Source organism: Neoarius graeffei, chromosome 10 (genome assembly GCF_027579695.1).
Source record: "Neoarius graeffei isolate fNeoGra1 chromosome 10, fNeoGra1.pri, whole genome shotgun sequence".
In the NCBI taxonomy this organism is placed as follows: Eukaryota; Metazoa; Chordata; class Actinopteri; order Siluriformes; family Ariidae; genus Neoarius; species Neoarius graeffei.
The window spans coordinates 24,125,114-24,151,279 of NC_083578.1; the positions used below are offsets into that span (position 1 = coordinate 24,125,114).

Consider the following 26,166-nt stretch of genomic DNA (forward strand, 5'->3'; position numbering starts at 1 on the left):
GCCAGTCTTAATAAGCAGGGATGAGAATGAAAAATATTTAAAAAGTCTGAAAAAACCAGGGCGGGGCCCATGGCCCAGGGGGGCGGGGCCCATGGCCCAGGGGGGCGGGGCCCATGGCCCAGGGGGGCGGGGCCCATGGCCCAGGGGGGCGGGGCCCATGGCCCAGGGGGGCGGGGCCCATGGCCCAGGGGGGCGGGGCCCATGGCCCAGGGGGGCGGGGCCCATGGCCCAGGGGGGCGGGGCCCATGGCCCAGGGGGGCGGGGCCCAGGGGTTCCAGGGGCTAATGATTTTTGGCTATTTTTTATTTATTTTTTTTTACCCCAAAACCATTAATTTTATCAGCAAAAAGTTGCAATGTATTTGGAAAAAATTCCCCTTCTTGGTGGACTACCAGGTGAAAATGATTAATATGGTACAAGAGACTTGTTTTTAATCAATTCACATTTGATGATTTCAAAAAAATCAATGCACCTTTTAATATAAACGAGCTCTACAGTATTATATTTATGCATTTTAGCTATTCATGTCTTTGAATACTCTAATCCTTTACAATGAAGTGCAAACCAGAAAAAAGTTCTGTCATATAATTCTCTGAAGCTTTCTTCTGATGTTGTCATGGTAGCAGGAGCTCTTGCATATTAAGCAGGCAACATTCAACATCACTTATCACTTCCCTTTCAACTGCTGTGTGTACTAATTAGGTTTTATCTGGACAGAATGTTGTGTAATGTAATGCATATACCATACGGTCAATTTGAAGATCGAGATGGTGATTTTGAGTTAAAGAACAGGCATGTACAATGGGCATTACAAATTGGAAAAAAATTTTTAAATCAAAAACTATAAGTTCATCTCGGCCTAAAAAAATGTGGGCAGACGCTCCCGCGCGGCACATGCCAGCAATTCCCCCCCATGAAATGAGCAATAAGTAGGAGAGTTATACACGGTATCATACCTAAAATTTTATCAGAAATATAGATATGATACTATGATTCTCCCCAACATGCTACATTAGACAAGCTAACCTCATTTATAAAAAGATACACACTTATATATGACGTGTATTTGATATATATGATGTATATTCATACATTGTTACTTTACGGAAATCTTCAATAAGTTTGGTCTTTTCATGACAGCCTGTTGTAGACCTAAATAATATAATGCACATGAAATGACACTCCTCACCTCAACATGTCCTTTACAATCATTTAAGCCACCATAGGCAATGCTGAAATCACTGCTGCAAACAGTACATCGCGCGAAACTGTCATTATTTTCTACCCTTATTAGACAGGGAGATTCTTTTGTGTAATCTGAGCTGAAGTGGGTTTTGTACTTTCGTTTTTTGGGGCGCGCGCTCTCTCTCTGCTATGCCGGTTCTGTAGGCTGCACTGACTCAACTGAAAGCTTTGGTCCTCGAGAAAAGGGATAAAAGCCCGCCCACACTGAAAGCTGATTGGCTTATTTTGCTGAGTAACCCAATCAGGATGCTCTTTGTCTGGCATGCGCTACATGAACAGGCACACAGGCAGTGTTGCCACATTGGGTGGTTTTAAGTGCATTTTGGCGGGTTTTGAACATATTTTGGGATGGAAAACGTCAGCAATATCTGGCAACACTGCACACAGTCTCCCTCGCGCGCGCACATTCTAAGATGCGTGATGCAGACCTTAATGTTGCGCGCGCACGCTCTTGCTCGCTTCTATCAATATGCAGGAGACTCCCGGAAGTTCTGGGAGACTTGGGATGTCTGCGTTATAAGGTGACCACAGATCGTTAATCATCCCCCCCCCCGAAAATTTCTCAACGGATTTACATCGATCTCAAAAACGATCATTTTGGTCTGAAAAAGTCGGAAATCCGCCGATCGGCGGAAAATTCTCATCCCTGTAATAAGGTGAACGCGCAGCCTGGAGCGCGCCCGAGAGTCCTGTGTGAGGAAGGAGTTTTTGTTGAATATTTCTTGGATTTTACACAAATACTAGGTAGGAACCTATTGTTTTGAACACACTCGCCGAGAAAGGTGAGTCTGGGGCGATCTTTACTCGCCATTAGATTTCACAACTGACGAGTGCGCCGTGAATAAAAAAGGGCTTTGACATGTCTTGTTTAAATTAGGGCTGTGCCGATAGACGATGCCATCGTCCATCGACGATGGTGGTCATCCATCACGATGGAGAGCCACCATCGTGATACCACGCCCCCTCCTGTCATAAACATGCATATACGGTAACATCTGGGCCTATTTAACCTAAAAAGTTAGTTTTTTGTTAGTTTAGTTAGTTAGTTTTGTTTAATATATAAATATATTATAACACACACACACACACACACATATATATATATATATATATATATATATATATATATATATAAAATTATATAAATCATTATAAAGTAATATCCTATTACCGCTTGTTCACGTAGGCTATGGTGCAGGGATGTGCTAGTGAACATAACGTGGTTACACAAATACAGTATGCTACTAATAATAAATTTCGACTTCATTTTTTAGCCTACACTATACTTTTAATGTAAAATTTGTCATGTTGTTCAAACAAATAGCCACTATTAACGACTTCAGTCGGGAAATATTGCACCTTATCAAACGGCAGTGAAGTGCAGACTTCGGCAGAAGTCAAATAACTTTAATCTGGTAAATAGGCCTACTTTCAGACTCAAAATGGTCCACTCTAAGCCATAATGTCAAACCAAAGGGAAGAATGAAGGTGATTCTGATAAATGTAAAGACAGTAAAAAAAAAAAAACAATATTAAATCATGATTTTAAAAGCTGGTGCAATAATTCAAACACTAATAAATTGGAAAAATTAGCGCGTTCATGTGCGCACTAAAGGCCGAAACGCATCTTCAATTGATATGGTGTAAATAAACAATGAGTAATAGCTTAAGTGTAGTTTCTTCTCATAATTTGAATACTAGTCTTTCATTGTTAGAGCTGATTAATATCTTGCCGTGATCAGTGAGTGCTCGGGGAGGTTCATTTCCACCTGCGCTTTATGCAGCTCATTTCTCCGAAGCCAGCTGCGCGCAAACGCAGTGTTGACTGCTCGGCAAACTCCAAACGCTCGGTCTGTACTGGCCCTCTGTTGCGCAAGCGAGTTGGTTATGGCCAGGTTCAAATTGTGCCCAAAACAACTTAACCACGGCCATTTCAATTGCCTGATGGCTGTAACAATATTCGCCCCGTTGTTATGCAGGCGATCTTTTTCTCCTCTATTTTCCATTCGGCAAGTGTCTCGCGCAATGCGTCTTCTAAATTGTCCGCTGAATGTGTCTCTGGCATGAAACTCGTCTGCAGGCATTTGGACTGCATTGCCCACTCTCGGTCCACATAATGTACGGTAGCTGACATATAGGGCATCATGTTGCAGCTGGACCACATATCCGTTGTCAAGGCCAAATATTCCACATCACCTAGCGCTTTTTTTTCCTTTACGTGCCAAAGCCTCGGATGAGTATCTAATACTTTTAATAATAATAATAATAATAATATATTTAATAATGTGGTATTAAAATCTCCCCCCCCCCCGCCCACGATATCATCGTCCATCACGATGTTTGCACTGTAAACATCGTCGATGCCAATTAAGGGGACATCGCACAGCCCTAGTTTAAATACCCCTAAATGTAACACTTAGAAGACATGTCGTGTCTACAGATAGACGCCGGTGTCTTTATAATAGACACGCGTGTTTTCTTGCATCCTCCATAGACACCCATGTCTTTCTAGAAGACACTAAAGTATTATTTAAATACCCTGATGTTTCATGTAAATACCCTAGACATGTCTTTTTTTTTTTTTTTACTACAGTGTACAAAGCATTGCTGATACACCGCAGGTACGCAACGTCACATTTAAGAACGAAATGCCACGCCCAGGAAAGCAACGAAACGGTTATGCCACAACTTTACATCCCTTGAACCCCATACAAACCCCAGATACACCACAGGACTTTAATTTTGGACAAAATATGCCTCATTTCTTGACGTTTGACCCATACGCCGCTTACAAGACAGTGTGACACAGGCTTTAAGAAGCGTTTAGTCTTTTTTTTTTTTTAAATAATTCTGAGGACATCCAAATAATTTAGATAATTTTACTGCTTTAGAGTCACTTCAAAAGGAACAGAAAAATATCCCATTTTAATATAACTAAACTGTATGCTGCAATACAGTAAAACGAGAAATAAATCACTGGGTGGTGAATACTTCCTGGAGGGACTGTAGTTGTCTGTTTATAGTGCATGTTTATGTTGTATTGCTTGCTCAAGTGAGCAATTATGAAAGACCACATACACACATGGTTTTAAAATGTGATTATGATTTGACTCACCAAGTCCTCTTGTTATCAAAGAACAGCACTAGGAATAGATGCTCCCGTGCTTCCTGGGTCATCTGTTCCCCCAGCTTGAGCACCTCCAGAGGGGGTACAGGGATCGGCACACCTCTATGGAACATGCCCTCTCTCGGCATTTTGGGATCAATAATCTGAGAGTTAGAGGAGATTGACAGACGTGGTGTTATGTTTATCAGTCTTTTGCTGCATCTTAAATATGAATCATTCCAAGTGTAATTCATCTTGTGATTGGACTTCTTTCGTGCTCTTCGACACAGTTGTTTTGTAACTATGTGCCAGCACAAATTCGTCAGACGTGTGTACAAGTTTCCTGCCACAGCACTGATTCTGACTTACCGTTACAGAAGTATCAGGGTGACTCAGAGCAGCTCAAAAACTTTAGATTAGAATAAAGTATTTTCCCCACAACTCAGCTGTCATCTATTTGATGCATACTAGTCTACTGGAGATGGTCTGTCTGTTTGAAGTGGTGTAACTGTTAAGTCCGTGAAAATCTGTAACCCGTGTCCAAAATTGCAGTTACAGCGACACTCGGTGGTTTAGAGGTGGCTTTAAAATCGCATGCCTGAAGACATGTAAATATCCTACTCACATGTGACTTGTTTATTTATATAAAGTCCCCTCATTTCCTGGTATTTACAACAAGACAAATACTGTTGTAAACAAATATTGCAGCTTTTATATACACAGTGTCTTGCAAAAGTATTCATCCCCCTTGGTGTTTGTCCTGTTTTGTCGCATTACAAGCTGGAATTAATATGGATTGTTAGTGCCATCTGATTTACACAACAGACCTACCACTTTAAAGGTGAAAATTGTTGTTTTATTGTGACACAAACAATAATCAAGATGAAAAAAAAAAAAGAAATCTGGAGTGTGCATAGGTATTCACCCCCCAAACTCAATACTTTGTAGAGCCACCTTTTGCTGCAGTTACAGCTGCAAGTCTCTTGGGCTGTCTCTATTAGCTGAGCACATCTAGCCACTGGGATATTTACTCATTCCTCAAGGCAAAACTGCTCCAACTCTTTCAAGTTAGATGGGTTGCGTTCAAAAAACCAGAAGGGGGGGATGTTTTTTTTTTTTAATCATGAAACGTCACAAAATTAAGGTAACAATAGGCTAACAGCTCAATAACATCCAATGATATCAAATGAATAACACTAAATGAAAATGAACACTAAACCAGAGATAGTAAATTCATCTTCCTATCTCTCTGACTAAATACACGAACACTAACACACAACAAAGTTCGCATTGCTTGTCGCGTTGCTGTGATGTTTCTCTCCCTCCGGATTAAATGGACAGTGACTCGAAAATCACTGAAATACATGAATACTAAATGAACAGTTTGCTCTGATGGCGCAGTTCATGTGGCCTTTTCTGCTTTCCTGTCGATGCGCTATCCGCCGCGTTTCGCCCTTCTTTAATCCACATTTCTGCGAATTTCTCAGCAGGGAAGGAACGCACGTCTGGCCCACTGACAGCGAGGAAAAGAAGGCTGTCAGTGTGGATCCATTCATTCTGTTGCGCTCATCAGTAAGGATGTGATTCATGGCGCTAAATCCACGTTCACACTCTGATTATCTACAATGTATCTATTTGCTGGGGATGTTCGTAGGGTTGCCAACTTTCTCATATCCAAATGAGGGACACTTTGTTCAGGGTGCGGACAAGTACCGGTACAGGCCCTGTACACGCACCCCAGCGCCCCAAAATAGTTACAGTACCGAATCGCCTTTAGGTGAGTGTTTCAAATGTAGGCCACTACAAATTCATTTCTAAAATAGAGCTTTTAAAAATTAATAGACCAATTAATGGATATTTTTAAGTAACTTAATGCAAAATAACAAACAATTCTAATATTATTGTCTCATTTTTCTATTTTAAACTTTGGCCAAATAATTCATCAGGCCATATTTATGAAGGCAATGTCATAAACTGAAAAATGATTTGCTGTAGCTGTAAAACCCTGATATTTGCTTAATTGTCCATTTGAAAACCCTAAGAACCTTCTGCAATGCTTCATAGCAGAAGAAGAAGAGAGAAAGACATCACAAAGGCAGGAGTGAGGCAGAAAAGCTCCCCTACTATAGGCTGAGGTCTATCCTGTTTCGGAAGGGTTTTTTTTAAGCTATCTGCTATCCTTATCGAACAGGTAGGCTGTATCCACTGGCTGCACCATCTGCTCTAGTTTAATTTGATGCCTATTTTGTCAGTATAGCTTAAAAATTCAGGATATGGCAACAGTGAATGGTTTTAAATCGCAGATGACCGCGACTCGTGGTAATAGCGCTTCTCACGGCAATTACGTGATTTACACCACAGCACTGGAGTGAGGGGCAGGATCTGTCCCTGACGGGACAAATTAAAATTACCCAAAAAACGGGATGTCCCGCCCAATACGGGACAGTTGGCAACCCTAGACGTTCGTGAACATCAAAGCTGCCACTTCGGGTCATTTTGAAAGTGAGTGCAATGTAGACCATAGAAAACTGTGTCACAACATGCCTGTCATGTCAACTTTTTTTTTTGGTTTGTTTTATTGACGGGGTTGTCCCCGAGGATTTTTTTTTCAGCAGAGATAAAAACCAGAGGGGGGGGATGATCCCCCCCATCCCCCCCAGCAAATCGCACCCAGGTTGCGTTGGTGTACAGCAATCTTCAAGTTGTGCCACAGATTCTCAACTGGATTGAGGTCTGGGCTTTGATTAGGCCATTCCAAGACATTTAAATGTTTCCCTCTAAACTGCTCCAGTGTAGTTTTATCAGTATGTTTAGGGTCATTGTCCTGCTGTAATGTGAACCCTTGTGCCAGTCTCAAACCTCTGGCCAACTCAAACAGGTTTTCCTCCAGAATTGCCCTGTATTTAGTGCCATCCAGCTTTCCTTCAGTCCTGACCAGCTTTCCTGTCCCTGCAGATGAAAAATATCCCCACAGCATGATGCTGCCACCACCATGCTTCACTGTAGGAATGGTGTTCTCAGGGTGTTGGGTTTGCGCCACGCATGCCATTTCCCATGATGGCCAAAAAGATCAATTTTAGTCTCATCTGACCAGAAAATCTTCTTCCATGTGTTTGGGGAGTCTGCCACATGCTGTTGGGCAAACTCCAAACGTGTTTTCTTAAGCAATGAGTTTTTTTCTGGCCACTCTTCCATAAAGCCCTGCTCTGTGGAGTGTACGGCTTAAAGTGGTCCTATGGACAGATACTCCCATCTCCGCTGTGGATCTTTGCAGCTCCTTCAGTGTTATCTTTGGTGTCTTTGTTGCATCTCTGATTAATGCCCTCCTTGCTTGGTCTGTGAGTTTTGGTGGGCGGCCTTCTCTTGTCAGGTTTGTAGTGGTGCCATATTCTTTCCATTTTGCTATAATGGATTTAATGGTGCAGACATCATGTGACGGATCATGTGACACTTTGATTGCACACAGGTGGATCCAAATCAACTAACTGCGACTTATGAAGTGAATTGGTTGGACCAGCTCTTATTTAGGGGTTTCATATGAAAGGGGGTGAATACTTATGCACACTCCAGATTTCTGGGTTTTTTTTCATCTTATTGTTTGTGTCACAATAAAACAACAATTTTCACCTTTAAAGGGGTAGGCATGTTGTGTAAATCAAATGGTGCTCACCCTCCAAAAATCCATTTTAATTCCAGCTTGTAATGCGACAAAACAGGACAAACACCAAGGGGGATGAATACTTTTGCAAGACACCGTACTTCTGGGTACTGAGATTAAGGTTTGGATTAGATTTCGATATAGAAATATTATTAATTCTTTGCATTAATAATAATAGTCAGTGGAAGGTCCTCAGAAGGATAGTAAGACAAACGTGTGTATGTTAAGCTTATGCGAGCCACTGAGTCTGTGGGCTTGTGTGTGAGACTCACCAGAGCTGGATAAGACGGATATCCTCGACACTTTGCCCATACGAGATCGAGGGCATCTAGGGTGGTGTAGTCCGTTGAGCCCATCCAGCAACTTGACCTACTTCGGCTTCGTACCACTGTAAATGCAAACGCACATTAATGGGCATAGTTGTGTGTTAGGGTGGTTCATAAAACTGACTGTCACCAAATTTTGCCAGATCGCTTTTTGCCTTGTTCCAATTGATATTCTAAGCATCTGTACCAAAAATGGCGTCAATTTCTGCACATTTAGGGGTGGCACACTTTTTCACAATTTTGAAATTGTTAACGGTTTTTTTCTATTTTCAAGGCCCAGACAAGTCTGACATTGAAGCAGAAACAATCAGTGAGGAAAGTTACCAACTTCGTCTGTTTCATCTACATAACGTATTGGCATGAGGCTTCCCTTGCAACCCATGCTCCAAAGAATGATTTGGACTTGATCCATAGTTTGCATCTATATCCGGATAAAAGCGTTGCAGATGCCGCACTGAAGAGCATTGCACGACATTTGTGGTATCTGTCAGAAGATCTCGTCGCCCTAGCATTTTTTGATGCTCGCATTGATGCTGAAGAAAAGGAGGCAATGCTGAGAAATCTTGAAACGCCCTGGGAAGATGCTCAAAAGACTTGATGCCAAGTCTTTCTTCCGCAAGAACAGTACAACTACCATCTCTAGCCTCGTCACTCACCGCTCAATCCACTTCTTTGAAGTTCTCACTGAAGGCCAAATTAACAGCACAAGTAACCCTGATGATGTGAGGTCCATTCTCACAGATGAGAATCTGCGACAAAAAGTTCATGCCTTGAAGGTCATCAATGACAGTGCAGAGAGAGGCATTGCCCTTATTAAACGCTGTCAACAATCTGTGCGAAATGAAGACCAAAAGCAGTTTTTGCTCCGCATTGTGCAAGGACACGGAGACAAAGTATCAAAGAGAACAAGGTCATCATACATGGAATATACAGTGGGGCAAAAAAGTATTTAGTCAGTCACCAATTGTGCAAGTTCTCCCACTTAAAAAGATGAGAGAGGCCTGTAATTTTCATCATAGGTATACCTCAACTATGAGAGACAAAATAAAAAAAAAATAAAAAAATCCAGAAAATCACATTGTCTGATTTTTAAAGAATTTTTTTGCAAATTATGGTGGAAATAAGTATTTAGTCAATAAAAAAAGTTCATCTCAATACTTTGTTATATACCCTTTATTGGCAATGACAGAGGTCAAACATTTTCTGTAAGTCTTGACAAGGTTTTCACACACTGTTGCTGGTATTTTGGCCCATTCCTCCATGCAGATCTCCTCTAGAGTAGTGATGTTTTGGGGCTGTCGCTGGGCAACACGGACTTTCAACTCCCTCCAAAGATTTTCTATGGGGTTGAAATCTGGAGACTGGCTAGGCCACTCCAGGACCTTGAAATGCTTCTTACGAAGCCACTCCTTCGTTGCCCGGGCGGTGTGTTTGGGATCATTGTCATGCTGAAAGACCCAGCCACGTTTCATCTTCAATGCCCTTGCTGATGGAAGGAGGTTTTCACTCAAAATCTCACGATACATGGCCCCATTCATTCTTTCCTTTACACGCATCAGTTGTCCTGGTCCCTTTGCAGAAAAACAGCCCCAAAGCATGATGTTTCCACCCCCATGCTTCACAGTAGGTATGGTGTTCTTTGGATGCAATTCAGCATTCTTTCTCCTCCAAACACAACAAGTTGAGTTTTTACCAAAAAGTTCTATTTTGGTTTCATCTGACCATATGACATTCTCCCAATCCTCTTCTGGATCATCCAAATGCTCTCTAGCAAACTTCAGACGGGCCTGGACATGTACTGGCTTAAGCAGAGGGACACGTCTGGCACTGCAGGATTTGAGTCCCTGGCGGCGTAGTGTGTTACTGATGGTAGCCTTTGTTACTTTGGTCCCAGCTCTCTGCAGGTCATTCACTAGGTCCCCCCGTGTGGTTCTGGGATTTTTGCTCACTGTTCTTGTGATCATTTTGACCCCACGGGGTGAGATCTTGCGTGGAGCCCCAGATCGAGGGAGAGTATCAGTGGTCTTGTATGTCTTCCATTTTCTAATAATTGCTCTCACAGTTGATTTCTTCACACCAAGCTGCTTACCTATTGCAGATTCAGTCTTCCCAGCCTGGTGCAGGTCTACAATTTTGTTTCTGGTGTCCTTTGACAGCTCTTTGGTCTTGGCCATAGTGGAGTTTGGAGTGTGACTGTTTGAGGTTGTGGACAGGTGTCTTTTATACTGATAACGAGTTCAAACAGGTGCCATTAATACAGGTAATGAGTGGAGGACAGAGGAGCCTCTTAAAGAAGAAGTTACAGGTCTGTGAGAGCCAGAAATATTGCTTGTTCGTAGGTGACCAAATACTTATTTTACTGAGGAATTTACCAATTAATTCATTAAAAATCCTACAGTGTGATTTCTTGGACTCTTTCCCCCATTCTGTCTCTCATAGTTGAAGTGTACCTATGATGAAAATTACAGGCCTCTCTCATCTTTTTAAGTGGGAGAACTTGCACAATTGGTGGCTGACTAAATACTTTTTTGCCCCACTGTAGTGTTTGAACTGTTCTAATGTTCTAATATATGTAGCATAAGTACAGGGAGATTGGGAGAGATTATTATTGAGCACACTTGTTGAGCATTCTGCATTGTTCATTTTTGTAATGTTCAAGTTTCTGTTTCTGCTAAAGTTACGCATTCTTATGTAGAACATTAAAAATTGTGAAAAAGTGTGCCACCCTTTACTGGCATCCTATTGGTTCAATTTTTGGTACAGATGTTTACAATGTCAATAGGAACAAGGCAAAATGCGATCTGGCAAAATTTAGAAAACTTTTACTTATACCATCATATTGTGAACCACCCTATTGTGTGTCCATCGGCGTGGATGGGTGTGTAGCTATACTTACAGTGTGAAACTCCTCTGGTCCCTCCTACTGAATAGGAGTCGTTCTCCGTTCCAGAGGTTTCCTCGCTGCTATCCTCCTGAAATGTCGAGCGTGAGAATGAAGTCTTCCCACGGCCCTGCTTTGAAGGAGTGGTGCTGATGTTGGGAGACAGAAAGAGAGAGAGAGAGAGAGAGAGAGAGAGAGAGAGAGAGAGAGATGGAGAGAAGTCTCAGAATCGGCCATATATCCATTAGTAGAGACTAAGCTTATTAACTTTTCCCATCAATATGAATATACGGTACTTTGACAATCTATTTGGCTCGACAACACTTCACCACCTGACTAGCCAATACACTGCAGAATGCATCGTTTGCTCATGTAGAAGTGTTTAATACCGGTATAACGGCATAAATAAAATCCATACCTGAAGAAGGATTACAACCAGCACACCGGATCAACTGTCAAACCACCACTAGGTTATAGATGATATACACACTAGCTGTAGTATTGTGTGTACCTTGTTCTGTCCGAGGCAGCACTGCTGCTGCTGCTGGTTGTAGACTCTGAATCAGAGCTGGAGCGGGGATACCGTGGCTCATTCCTATATACCAGGAAACTCTCAGTCACAGGTTTACTACCTCCATCGAAACCATTGCTAGGCAAACCTGAGACACAGCGTGAAGATAAACTTGTCAAACCAAACATACGGAGATTACACAAAACTACGTCTGCGTAGCTTTCCTCTGGGTTCTCCGATTTCCTTTTCCCTCTCAAAAACATGAACGGAGACCTTCATGCTTTGCTAAATTGCCCCCAAATCTGAATGAGCGAGTATGTGAATGTGTGCATGGTGCCCTGCGATGAACTGGGTACTGAATACAACCAGGGAATATTCCTGTCTCATACCCAGTGTTCCCTGGATAGGCACTGCAATCCTGACTAGAATAAAGTGGCTAAAAAAATAAATACAACCCCGATTCCAAAAAAGCTGGGACAAAGTACAAATTGAAAATAAAAACAGAATGCAATAATTTACAAATCTCAAAAACTGATATTGTATTCACAATAGAACATAGACAACATATCAAATGTCGAAAGTGAAACATTTTGAAATTTCATGCCAAATATTGGCTCATTTGAAATTTCATGACAGCAACACATCTCAAAAAAGTTGGGACAGGGGCAATAAGAGGCTGGAAAAGTTAAAAGGTACAAAAAAGGAACAGCTGGAGGACCAAATTGCAACTCATTAGGTCAATTGGCAATAGGTCATTAACATGACTGGGTATAAAAAGAGCATCTTGGAGTGGCAGCGGCTCTCAGAAGTAAAGATGGGAAGAGGATCACCAATCCCCCTAATTCTGCACCGACAAATAGTGGAGCAATATCAGAAAGGAGTTCGACAGTGTAAAATTGCAAGGAGTTTGAACAAATCATCATCTACAGTGCATAATATCATCAAAAGATTCAGAGAATCTGGAAGAATCTCTGTGCGTAAGGGTCAAGGCCGGAAAACCATACTGGGTGTCCGTGATCTTCGGGCCCTTAGACGGCACTGCATCACATACAGGCATGCTTCTGTATTGGAAATCACAAAATGGGCTCAGGAATATTTCCAGAGAACATTATCTGTGAACACAATTCACCGTGCCATCCGCCGTTGCCAGCTAAAACTCTATAGTTCAAAGAAGAAGCCGCATCTAAACATGATCCAGAAGTGCAGACGTCTTCTCTGGGCCAAGGCTCATTTAAAATGGACTGTGGCAAAGTGGAAAACTGTTCTGCGGTCAGACGAATCAAAATTTGAAGTTCTTTATGGAAATCAGGGACGCCATGTCATTTGGACTAAAGAGGAGAAGGACGACCCAAGTTGTTATCAGCGCTCAGTTCAGAAGCTGCATCTCTGATGGTATGGGGTTGCATTAGTGCGTGTGGCATGGGCAGCTTACACATCTGGAAAGACACCATCAATGCTGAAAGGTGTATCCAGGTTCTAGAGCAACATATGCTCCCATCCAGACGACGTCTCTTTCAGGGAAGACCTTGCATTTTCCAACATGACAATGCCAAACCACATACTGCATCAATTACAGCATCATGGCTGCGTAGAAGAAGGGTCCGGGTACTGAACTGGCCAGCCTGCAGTCCAGATCTTTCACCCATAGAAAACATTTGGCGCATCATAAAACGGAAGATACGACAAAAAAGACCTAAGACAGTTGAGCAACTAGAATCCTACATTAGACAAGAATGGGTTAACATTCCTATCCCTAAACTTGAGCAACTTGTCTCCTCAGTCCCCAGACGTTTACAGACTGTTGTAAAGAGAAAAGGGGATGTCTCACAGTGGCAAACATGGCCTTGTCCCAACTTTTTTGAGATGTGTTGCTGTCATGAAATTTAAAATCACCTAATTTTTCTCTTTAAATGATACATTTTCTCAGTTTAAACATTTGATATGTCATCTATGTTCTATTCTGAATAAAATATGGAATTTTGAAACTTCCACATCATTGCATTCCGTTTTTATTTACAATTTGTACTTTGTCCCAACTTTTTTGGAATTGGGGTTGTATAATGAATATATGAATCAAGTATCTCACTGGGCTGCGACAGCCCGCGACTAGTTGGAGACACAATTGCGATAAAATATGCAAATTAGCGGCAATTTTCACTTGGAATCACATGGAATTGATATTCGCATATTGTACCGCAATTGTTGTGTCTCAGACTAGTCGCAGGCTGTCGCAGCCCGGCTTTCCCTCGGCAGGTAGGGAAGTAGAGGAAGCCTCATGGAAACTGACTTGAGAAGGGTTCGCGATGGCTTTGCAACGCATTTACGGCTATTTTGAGAGAAACTGTCACACTAATTTTTTGAACATGTTCAAAATTTCAGCGACGAAGGAGCGACACTTTCCGACTCATGCGAGGAAACTGAGAAGCCCCGCGAATGTTTCAAGGCACTTTTGAAACTCTCTCGTGAATGACGTTCGCAATTTGTCGCAGCCCAGTGAGATACTGGCTTAAGGGATAATGTGATCATCAGGTGATCATTGGCATAAATTAAATCTTGATATAGTAATCAAAGACCAATGCAGTACTGTACTGGTAGTAAGATTCATTATTCTGGCCAAATCTAAATAAAAGCTTCACACCTTTCCATCTTGTATTTTACAATTCCGTAATTTTGTTGAGAAGACAAGCTCTGTGTCTGAAATCGCTCACTCGTTCACTACTCCCTACATAGGGAATAACTATATAGAGGACTATACTGTATAATGAGCTCAGTGGGAAAATGAAGAAACACTTTCGGACACTAGTCCCGTCACGCTGGTATTTACGTCATTACTGTCGCACAATTAAAACGTGCTAGATCAGGCAGCTGGTGGGTTTTCAAAAAAATAAATGCATGCATGTGTATTTGTGATAAATCCATATTATACTGAGCGTATTTCCCACATTAATCAATCAATCAATCAATACCTGCATCTTTCAGTTTTTTTTTAAATCAAGGCTGAATACTTTCTTCTTTGCTGCTGCCTTTTATTAAATCAAATTTGAGACTTTTAATTTGATTCCTTTCAGCGCGACCGCAATGCATGATGGGGTATATTGCTTTGGTTAGTGACCATCGTTGTACACTACTTTTCGTGATGCATTGTGGGATACTTTGAGTGCACTATATAGGGTGTAAATGATCCTCACTAAGGATTCAGAGAGCACTACAAAATGGCGTCCTTACTATATAGTGAGTAGGGAGCGATTTGGGACACAGGGAAGGTTTTCAAAAATACTGATACTGATTTCCGTGAGTTCAATAGCACGTGGATCATCCTTTCTTACAGCTTTATTATGAAGGACACAGCTCACCATGGCCGAGTCGAAGGTATACAAACGGGCCGCTGGCAGCCGCCATACTACTCGTACTCAGATATTCACACCTAGGGGCAATTTAGAGTCGCCACTTAACCTAAATGCACGTCTTTGGACTGTGGGGAAAACCGGAACACCCGGAGGAAACCCACGCAGACACGGGGAGAACATGCAAACTCATGGATTAAAGCAAAAAAAAATATCTGACTGAAAAAAAAAAAAAAGCTCCATGTCGTTGGCCCCTACCACGTCAGCGATGCGTCAAATTTTAAAAACGCCGTGTTGTCCATTATCCCCTAGGCCCCTACTTATAGTACATTTACATAATTTTAACAATGACTAAAGCTAAGGCAAGACTTGACCATTGTCATTACTGGCTATTCATGATGAAACATCAAGTTTTCAGCGCAAAGTGCAAATTTATTTCAACAATACTTTAGTAATGCACAGCAGTGGTTAAGAGAAAAGTGCAAGTGCAGTCGAACTTGAACAATGCTTTCAAAAGAGTGGAACAGAAAGAAAAATAGGAAAATCTGTTGAAATAAAGCCAGGAAACAAGAAAAGTAAAGTGAAAGTTCACTTTTTCTGCTTCTTCGCAGTGAAGCCAAAGGCATCTAGTTTGGCAATACCTGATGCCTGTTTTTGTTTCTTTTTCCTTGGCACAGCAGCAGGAGCTTGCCATTATCGCCCATTTCATTTCGCCAAGCCCATCTCCACTTATTCTTTACCGTTTTGTCGATGTCTGACACATCTGTGGCTTCATTTAAAAGAAGCGCTTCCATGCTGGCAAAACCAAAAGTAATTTGACGCGCTCTAGTGATGGAAATCGAAGGGCCTATGTCCGGTGAAATATGGCCTTATACGCAGTACTCGAGTTGAGGGGGGATGTGGGGGGAGGCATCCCCCTTCTGAAATAAAAATCTCAAATCATCCCCCTTATAAGGCCATCCCCCCCATCACATCCCTTGGGCCATTTTACCAGTTAATGTGGAAATTAACCTACTATTATTTTAACAAATATTACTACCATTTCAACATTAGAGGCTTTGCGCAGTGATAGCCTACATGTAGCCGGATAAAAAAGACGCATATTTATTTATTCGGTTGCACCTCTCATTCACACCTATACGGAGGTTTCAGTCACTGAAAACAGCTACTTTTGCAAACTCTGGGCAGAGTGGAGATTTCTGAAAACTCCATCTTCAGACACTCGTGTAAATCGGGAAAACGAAGCAACAGTGGGCGAGAGAGCGCGCGCGAATATAATGAGTCATAGGTGTGAATCTTTCACCGAATGCCAATTGTCCCGGTTCTTCATGAAATCGCACACGCATGCACAAATTCATTAGGTTAACTTTCAAATAACTGTTCTTGTGCACTTGCGACACCGGAGCCACTTTCCTGAATTTTGAGCTTCGGAGTATTCGCTTCTTTATCTATTTAATCAATGAATTTATTTGTCACATACATTAAATTACTAATGTAAAACATTAGTAGCCTATTTAAGCAATAGCTGTTTTCTCCACTGTTTTCTGACCTTTTGTGCTTAGTGAATGAGACACTTCATTACACTCCACTGACTGACATCCAATTCCGGACTTTTTTGAAAATGTAAAATATAGGCCTACGAGATGTTTTTTTGGGACTTAATTCGCGTTGGTCCTTCACTATTAATTTTTGAGACTGACGAGGCACTAAATACTGTGGAATTATTTTCTCCTTACTATGAAGTTTGGCATCTTAAATAAGTGTCAGGAAATCTTGCAGCCCGACTCTGCAGCCTCCAATGTTTAAGCGAACTGCTGAAACCATAATGTTTAAAGATTAAATCGTAGGCTAATCAAACCAAAGAAAAACACAGCCTTTCCAGAACATTGTCTGCCGAAGCCTGTTTAACCTACAAAAGGCTTAATAGCATAGATCTTGCTGCGGCTCCAACAGGGCTGTTTAGATTTTTCACCTGATCGCCTTTCAATAGGCAAATATTATTATTATTATTATTACTACTACTACTACAATAGGCCTAGTATTAGTAGTAGGCAAGCAGTTGCCTAGTAGTAGGACAGCCAAATTGTTTCATCAGTGGAGCCGCTGTTAAAAGGAAACTGATGCGGAGCGCCGCGGCTCGCCTCGGGATGAATCGCGTCCCGAGGCGCGGGGCTGGCCCGCCCTGGCAGCGCTGGTTCGTTGGGGAGAGGGCAGAGGTCGCTGGCTGCCAAGTTTGGAGAGGCTGGGACCTCCCCTGGCCGAGTTACGAGCGTGCAAAGTCGGGCTGGAGCCGCCGATAGAAACGAAACTCAAGCTGAGCACCGCGGCTCGCTGCCTACACCCAGCCTCCCCGGGACTAGACAGTAGCGTAGGCTGTATTTATTTATTTATGCCTATCTAGCGCAACAACTTATTCCTTTACATATACTCAAACATAGCACAAGAAAGGGTTCAACAACAGGCAATCACAGCAGCTTGGTGAAGTTCTAAATCACATCGGTGTCAGATCTATGGGCCTACCCCCCCTTTTTTTTTATCTCGGATCTGCATCACTCTCATTATTGACCTTTAGCACTCCCAGTTGACAGAAATCCGTCGTAGGGACGGAAAACTTTAATCCATGCAAAGTCCACACAGATAGGCCCCTGTCAGCCACTGGGCTTGAACCCAGAACCTTCTTGCTGTGAGGCGACAGTGTGTGTTGTCTGCGTGGGTTTCCTCCGGGTGCTCCGGTTTCCCCCACAGTCCAAAGACATGCAGGTTAGGTTAACTGGTGACTCTAAATTGACCGTAGGTGTGAATGTGAGTGTGAATGGTTGCGTGTCTCTGTCTCAGCCCTGCGATGACCTGGCAACTTGTCCAGGGTGTACCCCGCCTTTTGCCCACAGCCAGCTGGAATAGGCTCCTGCTTGCCCGCGACCCTGGATGAGTGGTTACGATGGATGGATGGACTGTGTATACACCATTAAAGCTGAACCTAATGGGAACAGTCATCTCCTTCACCCTTAAACAGCTGTATAGAAACATATGGGCATTTCTTTTTAATTTAAATCCTAAAGAACCTGTATGCATGCTGCTTTAATCGGACATGAATATTTATTACTCTGGGGTCCACCAGGGGGCGAGGTATTGTTTTTGGTCAGGTTTCTTTGTTTTTTTTGTAAACGAGGTTACGGGAAAATGGCTAGACCAATCTTCATGAAACTTTCAGGATAGACGGGCACTGGTCTCAAATAGAACCTTCAAAATTTTGGAGGTCATCCAGCCAAAGTCAATGTCACAGTGACCTAAAAGAGGGGGGCTCTAAGCTCAGACTGCAGGAGTGCTGCCTTGGAAAGACTCCACCCACAAACACACTGATTGGCTCACTACCTGCCTCATTTGCATACACTGCTGTCACTGGATGGTTTCTTGGCTCGTTTACACAGGCAAAGGAAGGGGTTTTGGCCACGCCCACTTTTAAACCCCGTTGATTAAAAACTTCCCTGCTCTGTTGATTACTATAAATATAAATCATAAATAAACGGACTAGAGAAATCCGCTTTCAGACATGTTTATGCTTATTACAGAGGGAAAGTGCGTTCTACTGAGCTTCCACTCTCTGCACTTTATATTATTCTACTCTTACAGTTTTCGAAACTGAAACCTCTGAACCAAGGCACTATGGAATCAATTTTGTGCCAAAATGTTCATACAATACTTTTGAAATATCAAACAAAAACGACAAATCAAAATACAAAAAAAGAAAAAAAAAAGTCAATTTTTTTAGACTGGCAAACAAATTATTCGTGTAATCGTGCAAAATATCAGTCTATTACTCTTCAGAAACCTTTTATTTTTGTTCCGCGTCTTTCTCAGTTTTGTTTGACGTAATTTATTTTGGTTGCGATTCCAGCTTTCTCGTTTGCGCTCCCTGACTTTTTGCTTGCAGTTTTGGCATAAACTTCACGTGTGGGTGGGCTGTCCAGGAATGCATTCCCATTGGCTAACTTGTGTTTGACTGACAGCTACGCTCAGCCATTCCCTACTCGGATTCTGGCGGACTGTTTGACGAGTGACCGATCCATTGACGGTAAACAAGGATCGAGTGGACTTCAGTGGCGACTATGATATTGAATTAATTCAACAAAGTGTAAATTCAATATCATAGTCGCCACTGAAGTCCACTCGATCCTTGTTTACCGTCAATGGATCGGTCACTCGTCAAACAGTCCGCCAGAATCCGAGTAGGAAATGGCCGCAACAGCCTCCGGGGGAATGGCTGAGCGTAGCTGTCAGTCAAACACAAGTTAGCCAATGGGAATGCATTCCTGGACAGCCCACCCACACGAAGTTTGTGCCAAAACTGCAAGCAAAAAGTCAGGGAGCGCAAATGAGAAAGCTGGAATCGCAACCAAAATAAATTACGTCAAACAAAACTGAGAAAGACGCGGAACAAAAATAAAAGGTTTCTGAAGAGTAATAGACTGATATTTTGCACGATTACATGAATAATTTGTTTGCCAGTCTAAAAAAATTGACTTTTTGTTCTTTTTTTGTATTTTGATTTGTCGTTTTTGTTTGATATTCCAAAAGTATTGTATGAACATTTTGGCACAAAATTGATTCCATAAGGCACACGCTGTCGCAGGCGACGACAGAATCGGAACCATGTTTATTGGCCAAGTATGTTCACACACACACAAGGTCAAGGTCACCAAAAAAGTCGAAATCATTTTTTCGCGATATATTCATCATAAGTGCTACCAGGCGAGGTTTGTTTTGCTTGGCAACGCTTGTTAGTATTACAATGTCTCCCAAGTTTTAGAAAAAAAACTGATTTTTTTTTTAAGGAAAAACAGGAAAATTATTTTTTTCCTTTTTTCATTTCAGAAACTTAAAAATGGTTATGACTGGGGTTGAGCACAGACACAGTAACAAAGACAGTGTTAGCTTTTTATGTGCATGCATACCGAGGCCCACGTGGTCATTGTCACTTTCACTCTCTGAGCTGGAACTGGAGCGAGGGCTTCGCGGTCTCTTGCGCTGCCGTGACGTGGTCATCAGAGGGAGCTGTGGAGGTCCTATGGGACTGGAGCTCATTGCTCCAGAGTTGTGTAACGCGTCACGTCTTTTAGGGGGGCGGCCCGGACGCTTTGGCGGTCCTGTGGCCTTTGGGTTCTTTTTGGAAAAGAGGATCGAGGTTCGGCGGCCCACTTCAGACGCCAGTGTCGAGGCAGTAGCGGTGATATCTAGTCCGATAGAGTAAAACAAACAAACAAACAAACAAACAAACAAACAAACAAACAAACAAACAAGGGAGACAGAGAATATAACTTTTAAATGCATTTCCCAAAATTTGTGAATCATTTTTGTTCACAGATTTAACAAATGCATGTCAAAAATTACATAGTCGAGAAAGATACTGGTCAAATGCCTATAAAGCTGCGCACGGCTATCCTGTGCGAGCATTTGTTACCACCTTTTCCGCCGATCTCCTGGCTACTGCTCTCCCCTCCTTCGTCATGACACGTAGCTCCTGAAGCATGGTGTGCAAGGTTAGAGCCACGCTCTCCAGATGCTCCTGATTCTCGGTTGCCCCCACTTGACCCACCATCCCGCTGATGTGCTAGCTTGCGCTTAATGACCGTCATCTCCTTCTTCAGAGCTTTGGCACGACGTGAGCGACCGATGCTGTGCTTCCCTGAACTGACATCATCAAAACGTGCCTGCAAGACCCGTAACTGCTCTTCCAGTGGCAATCGGCGCAGGTCTACAACACAGAGCGATAGAAGAAATGCTAGATAATCAGTCAGGATCTTTTTTTTAAAAAAAAAAAAGTACGTTTCCACATATCACAACAAGGCCAACTTACCATCTTCATTAACAGAAGGGGACCTCTCACTTTCTCGATCCTGTTCTCTCTCTCTTTCCTTCTCTTGCTGCCTTTCTCGTTCCCTCTCCCTCTCTTTCTCACGTGGGGATTCAGGGCTAGGCTCTCGGGGCAGGTGCATGCCCGTGTCAAAGTCGTAACCGATTCGCTCGGCCTGTCTCCGAGCCTGTCGCAGGATGCCATTGCCTGCTTCCCGCAGCCTCAGCGCTGCTCGGTAGAACACGGTGTCCTTGGCATTGTATTTGAGGCAGTTGTTGACGATGAGCAGGAAGTCGGCCTCAAATGTATCAAAGCTAAGATAGAGATGAGACTCCAGACTCGTCCACATGGTCTGGAAATCCATGGGCCGCTCAATGTGATCCAGGTAGTCGGGGACCTGAGATACACACACATGCATACTGTACATGCGAATTTACGTATCAAACACAGTATGCACAAATAAAAGGTGGAATATTACAAATAACTTAAATAACAAAAAACATGATCAGTTTTGCTCCATCATGGTATCTCAGGGCTCGACGTTAACTTCTGAATCCACTTGTCCTGACCATGACCTTATTACCACCATGTATTTACTGGTTCAATGAAAGGAAAGTGATTAAAAAAAGTTTGTCAAAAACCAGGTAGACTTATGATCATTATACTTTAATGATTAATAATTTTTCAATAAAACTTTAACTGTAACGATAAACAAAACCTATCCAGTGCCCCATTATGGTGCATGTGCTGCTGTTGTTCTAACCCATTACCTGATCTGCAGTTTTAAGAGTTAGACTCAGCCAAATTCAAATCTTCTTGAGGAAATCAAATTACATCTTGATTAATCCAGTAAAACCTGAAGTATAAATTAATTTAAAGAAATGAAACCGAAAGAAAACAAGTTGGACGTGATCAGGGTGACAATCAGGTTGTGAATGAAACAAACCGCAAGTGAGCTCGGTGCTGTCGTAAAATTCCCGTGAAATATTTTACGACATTTGTGATGGTTAATCATACAAAAGACCAGAGCGTCAGCGACGCAGTAGCGCACACGGCTGAACCACGAGAAATCAGACTCTCTTATAATTAGCCAAGTTGTTCTTCTTGAAAACAATTAGCTCTTCCAAACAAAATCCGAATCAAAATCCATTCAAAACTCAGGGAGGAGTAGCAATTTTCCTCAAAGTTCATTAACCGGCCTGATTAGCAACCTGTTAATGAAAAATCACAAAACCAGGGAGTAACTTTCGTGCGGATTGATTAGGTCTTCCAAACAAAACAATCAGAATCAAAATCCATTGAAGTCTCAGGGAGAAGTAGCAATTTTTGTGAATTGTGGATGGATGGACGAACGCTGTGTGATGGCAATAGCCTATGGTCGTGTCAGCTAATAAAAAAATAAAATAAAATGAATGTGTGAACGAAATGAAGATTTGTCACAGATATTTATTTTATTGAGGTATTTGATCGCCATTTCTCCTCTCTTAATGAATTCAAAGTCTAATAATCTATAATTAGATATTACGACATGGTTTTATTTTATTTTAATTAATTATTATTATTTTTTTTTTTTTTTACACACGCACCTGCTGTACTCGGTTTCCCCGGAATTTCGTAAACAATAACATGGCTGAGGGGAATGAACTAGTTTTGTTGGAAGTTTATTGATGTATCTCTTGAATAATTACTACCAAAAGGTTATTTTCAACAAATGTTCCTCTTATCCCGTCGGACAGGCAGATACGGATTTGACTTGTCTGGACCAAACATTTGGTTGTCCCGGACAGTCGGACTATCATTCACGTCGAGCCCTGCAACTGGGTACAACTTTTTGCTTTTAGAAGCTATTAAATTATATCCTGAGAGTAAAATGCTAGCATATTTTTAAATGGACTTGTTGAGAGAGAATCCTTGTTCTAAAAAATTCCTGGTCAATGATCACTCGTGTGTGCATTAAGGCCTTGAATTTAGTAAGCTGCAGGAAGACTAGATCACCCCCCCCATAAGACCACATTCTTTCTATCAATTGAAAGACTTTTTAAATATATGGTAAATATGGTTATTGGAATATTTGAGGCACCAGCGTTTGATTATTGAAATAAAATTATTTATACTCTACTTCCAAACAAAGTCAGTAAAATTTTTAACCCAGTTCATTACATTACAGGCATTTAGCAGATGCTCTTATCCAGAGTGACGTACAACATACCCAGAGCAGCCTGGGGATCAGCTGGGGGTTCGGTGCCTTGCTCAAGGGCACTTCAAGCACTCCTGCCGGTCCAGGGAATTGAACTGGCAACCTTTTGGTTCCAAAGCTGCTTCTCTAACCATTGGGCCAGGTCTTCCTCAAGTTCATAATTTGCTACTTGCATTAGAGAGACTTACTTTATCTAGGGTTAGGATTTGGGAAGACTTTGTATTTTAAACTACTTGATGACGTAATAAGACTGGTCTCATTAAAGCTAGTATCTCATTGGCCTGCGACTAGTTGGAGACACAACAATTGCGATAAAATATGCGACAATTTTCACTTGGAATCACACTGAATTGATATTTGCATATTTTATCACAACTGTTGCGTCTCCAAATAGTCGCAGCCCAGTGAGATACTGGCTAAACTTGCACTTCCTGTCTCACGGAAACTGACTTGAGAAGGGTTTGTGACGGCTTTGTGACACCAGTAACGCATTTGCGGCTATTTTGAGAGAAACTTTGTCGCACTAATTTTTTGAATATGTTCAAAATTTCAGCGACGAAGGAGCGACACTTTGCGACTCATGTGAGGAAATTGAGAAGCCCCGTGAATGTTTCAAGACACTTTTCAAACTCTCTCGTGAATGACGTTCGCAATTTGTCGCAACCCAGTGAGATACTGGCTTAATACATTCAAAACGTGCATCACTCCTTCAACCGCAATTGTCGCTGGTCTAGTGGTTAAGAATCAGAACATACACACATACATATATGTATAAAAGTGTATGTGTGTGTGTGTATTTTTATATATATATATATATATATATATATATATATATATATATATATATATATATATACACACACACACACATATACACACACTTTTCTTTTTTATATATATATATATATATATATATATATATATATATATATGGCAGCACAGTGGTGTAGTGGTTAGCGCTGTCGCCTCACAGCAAGAAGGTCCGGGTTCGAGCCCCATGGCCGGCAAGGGCCTTTCTGTGCGGAGTTTGCATGTTCTCCCCGTGTCTGTGTGGGTTTCCTCCGGGTGCTCCGGTTTCCCCCACAGTCCAAAGGCATGCAGGTTAGGTTAACTGGTGACTCTAAATTGACCGTAGGTGTGAATGGTTGTCTGTGTCGGCCCTGTGATGACCTGGCGACTTGTCCAGGGTGTACCCCGCCTTTTGCCCGTAGTCAGCTGGGATAGGCTCCAGCTTGCCTGCGACCCTGTAGAACAGGATAAAGCGGCTACAGATAATGAGATTTACATTTTATATATATATATATATATATATATATATATATATATATATATATATATAGACAGACAGACAAAAGGAAATACTTGGTAAGTGTAGACAGAGAGGAAGTGGATGGAAGAAAGAGAGACAAAAGAAGTGATGGAAAATCCCTTTTAAGAATCTTAGATGATCCAAATTTTTTTTTTATCTAGGTTGGAACTTATGAACTAGATTAAAAATTTTAATCCAGGTTTAAAAAAAAAAAATCACCTAGGTTGAAATTTTTTGACTGCAACATATACACTCCTTACTGGCAGGACATGTGGCCTTATGGAGGTTATTAATAAAACTCTTTACATCTATTCTTAAAGAAGTAACAGTGAAAATGATTAGATTAGATAAAACTTGATTGATCCCTTTGGGAGGGTTCCCTCAGGGAAATAAAGATTTTTTTTTTTTTTTTAGATTAATCAAGTGAATGATCAAGTGGAGCTCACGAGTAACATTTATGTATGTGTGTACCTCATTCAGTGGCACAGGCTCAGTGAAGAAATTGCTGGTGTCTCGCTCTTGCAGCTGTTCCAGTGTACTCCTCAACAACGCCAAGAATGGCGTCAGCTGCATCTCTAAGGCTAACTGCTGAACCTTAAGCTACAAAAGTACAAAACTGTGTTTTTTTTTAAACATTCAAAAATGCAGAATCATAAAAGCCAGCTGCAGAGTTTCAGAAACTGTCTCACCGCCTCCCTTTTGAGTTTCTCTCTCTTGCGGATGAGCTCTACCAGAAGTCTGGCTCTCTCCAGGTCATGCCTGAGTCTCTGCCATGCTTTCAGCTGTTCTTTCAGCGCTGTATGCTTCTCCTCACCATCTTTCTGCACCGCACATGGGTTTCAACACAACATACAGCTGTGGTCAGAAGTTTACATACAGTGACATGAATGTCATCTTGGATATGAATGTCATGGCAATATTTGGGCTTTCAGTAATTTCTTTGAACTGTTCTTTTTCTGTGGCAGAATGATTGTACAGCATACATCTTTAATTAAAAAAAAAGACTAGAATTTGGTGCACAAGTTTTAATTTTCTTTGGGTTTTCTGAAATCAACACAGGGTCAAAAATTTACATCCGCTCACTTAGATTATTAATTCAGAGGTGCTGAAACTTCCAAAATGTCTCTTATCTTGCCAAGGCTGAGGTCTCTTAACTTCCTGTTAGTGATCATGACTGACTACAGCTGGTAGCTTCTCTGTGTCTTCAGAAAAAGGGTTTGTTTACAGCACTCATTGGCTTGACCAACACACAGTAAAATGGGCAAGTCCAAGGAGCTCAGTGCAGATCTGAGAAAGAGGATCGCAGATGTACACAACTCCGGAATGTCTCTTGGAGCCATTTCTAAACAACTGCAAATTCCAAGATCAGTTCAAACAATTGTATGCAAGTTATTGTGAAGTGTAGTCACTTTGCCAAGCCACTTTGCTTCAAGAAAACCCAAACTGTCACCCTCAGCTGAAAGGAAATTTGTTTGGATGGTCACAAACAACCTGGGAACCACCATTGCACAGCCCTGCCATGAACTGGAAGCTGATGGATCACTGTCTACAGTTCAGATCACCATGGACTCAGAGGCTGCTATCCATGAAATAACCCCCTGCTCCAAAATTGACACCTTTAAGCTTAACTAAAGTTTGAAGCTGACCACACGGACAAAGATAAAGCCTGCTGGAGGAAAGCTGTATGGTCAGATGAGACAAAGATTGAGTTGTTTGGCCACAATGACCACCATGTACA

The 26,166-nt window shown here is 41.8% G+C and overlaps 1 protein-coding gene across 3 annotated transcripts in view; it reads right to left on the reverse strand.

Annotated features, from left to right (window-relative positions):
- The window catches only part of brpf1 (bromodomain and PHD finger containing, 1), a 93,244-nt gene that overhangs the window by 19,490 nt on the left and 47,588 nt on the right, over window positions 1–26,166 (reverse strand). For all 3 annotated transcript variants that reach the window (XM_060931589.1, XM_060931592.1, XM_060931591.1), the window contains 9 exons: window positions 25,118–25,249; window positions 24,900–25,028; window positions 20,926–21,319; window positions 20,533–20,823; window positions 20,024–20,302; window positions 11,728–11,875; window positions 11,232–11,365; window positions 8,282–8,397; window positions 4,361–4,515 (listed from right to left, as the gene is read on the reverse strand). In XM_060931589.1, coding sequence (XP_060787572.1) covers window positions 4,361–4,515; window positions 8,282–8,397; window positions 11,232–11,365; window positions 11,728–11,875; window positions 20,024–20,302; window positions 20,533–20,823; window positions 20,926–21,319; window positions 24,900–25,028; window positions 25,118–25,249 — 1,778 coding nt within the window. The remainder of the gene's footprint in view (window positions 1–4,360; window positions 4,516–8,281; window positions 8,398–11,231; window positions 11,366–11,727; window positions 11,876–20,023; window positions 20,303–20,532; window positions 20,824–20,925; window positions 21,320–24,899; window positions 25,029–25,117; window positions 25,250–26,166) is intronic.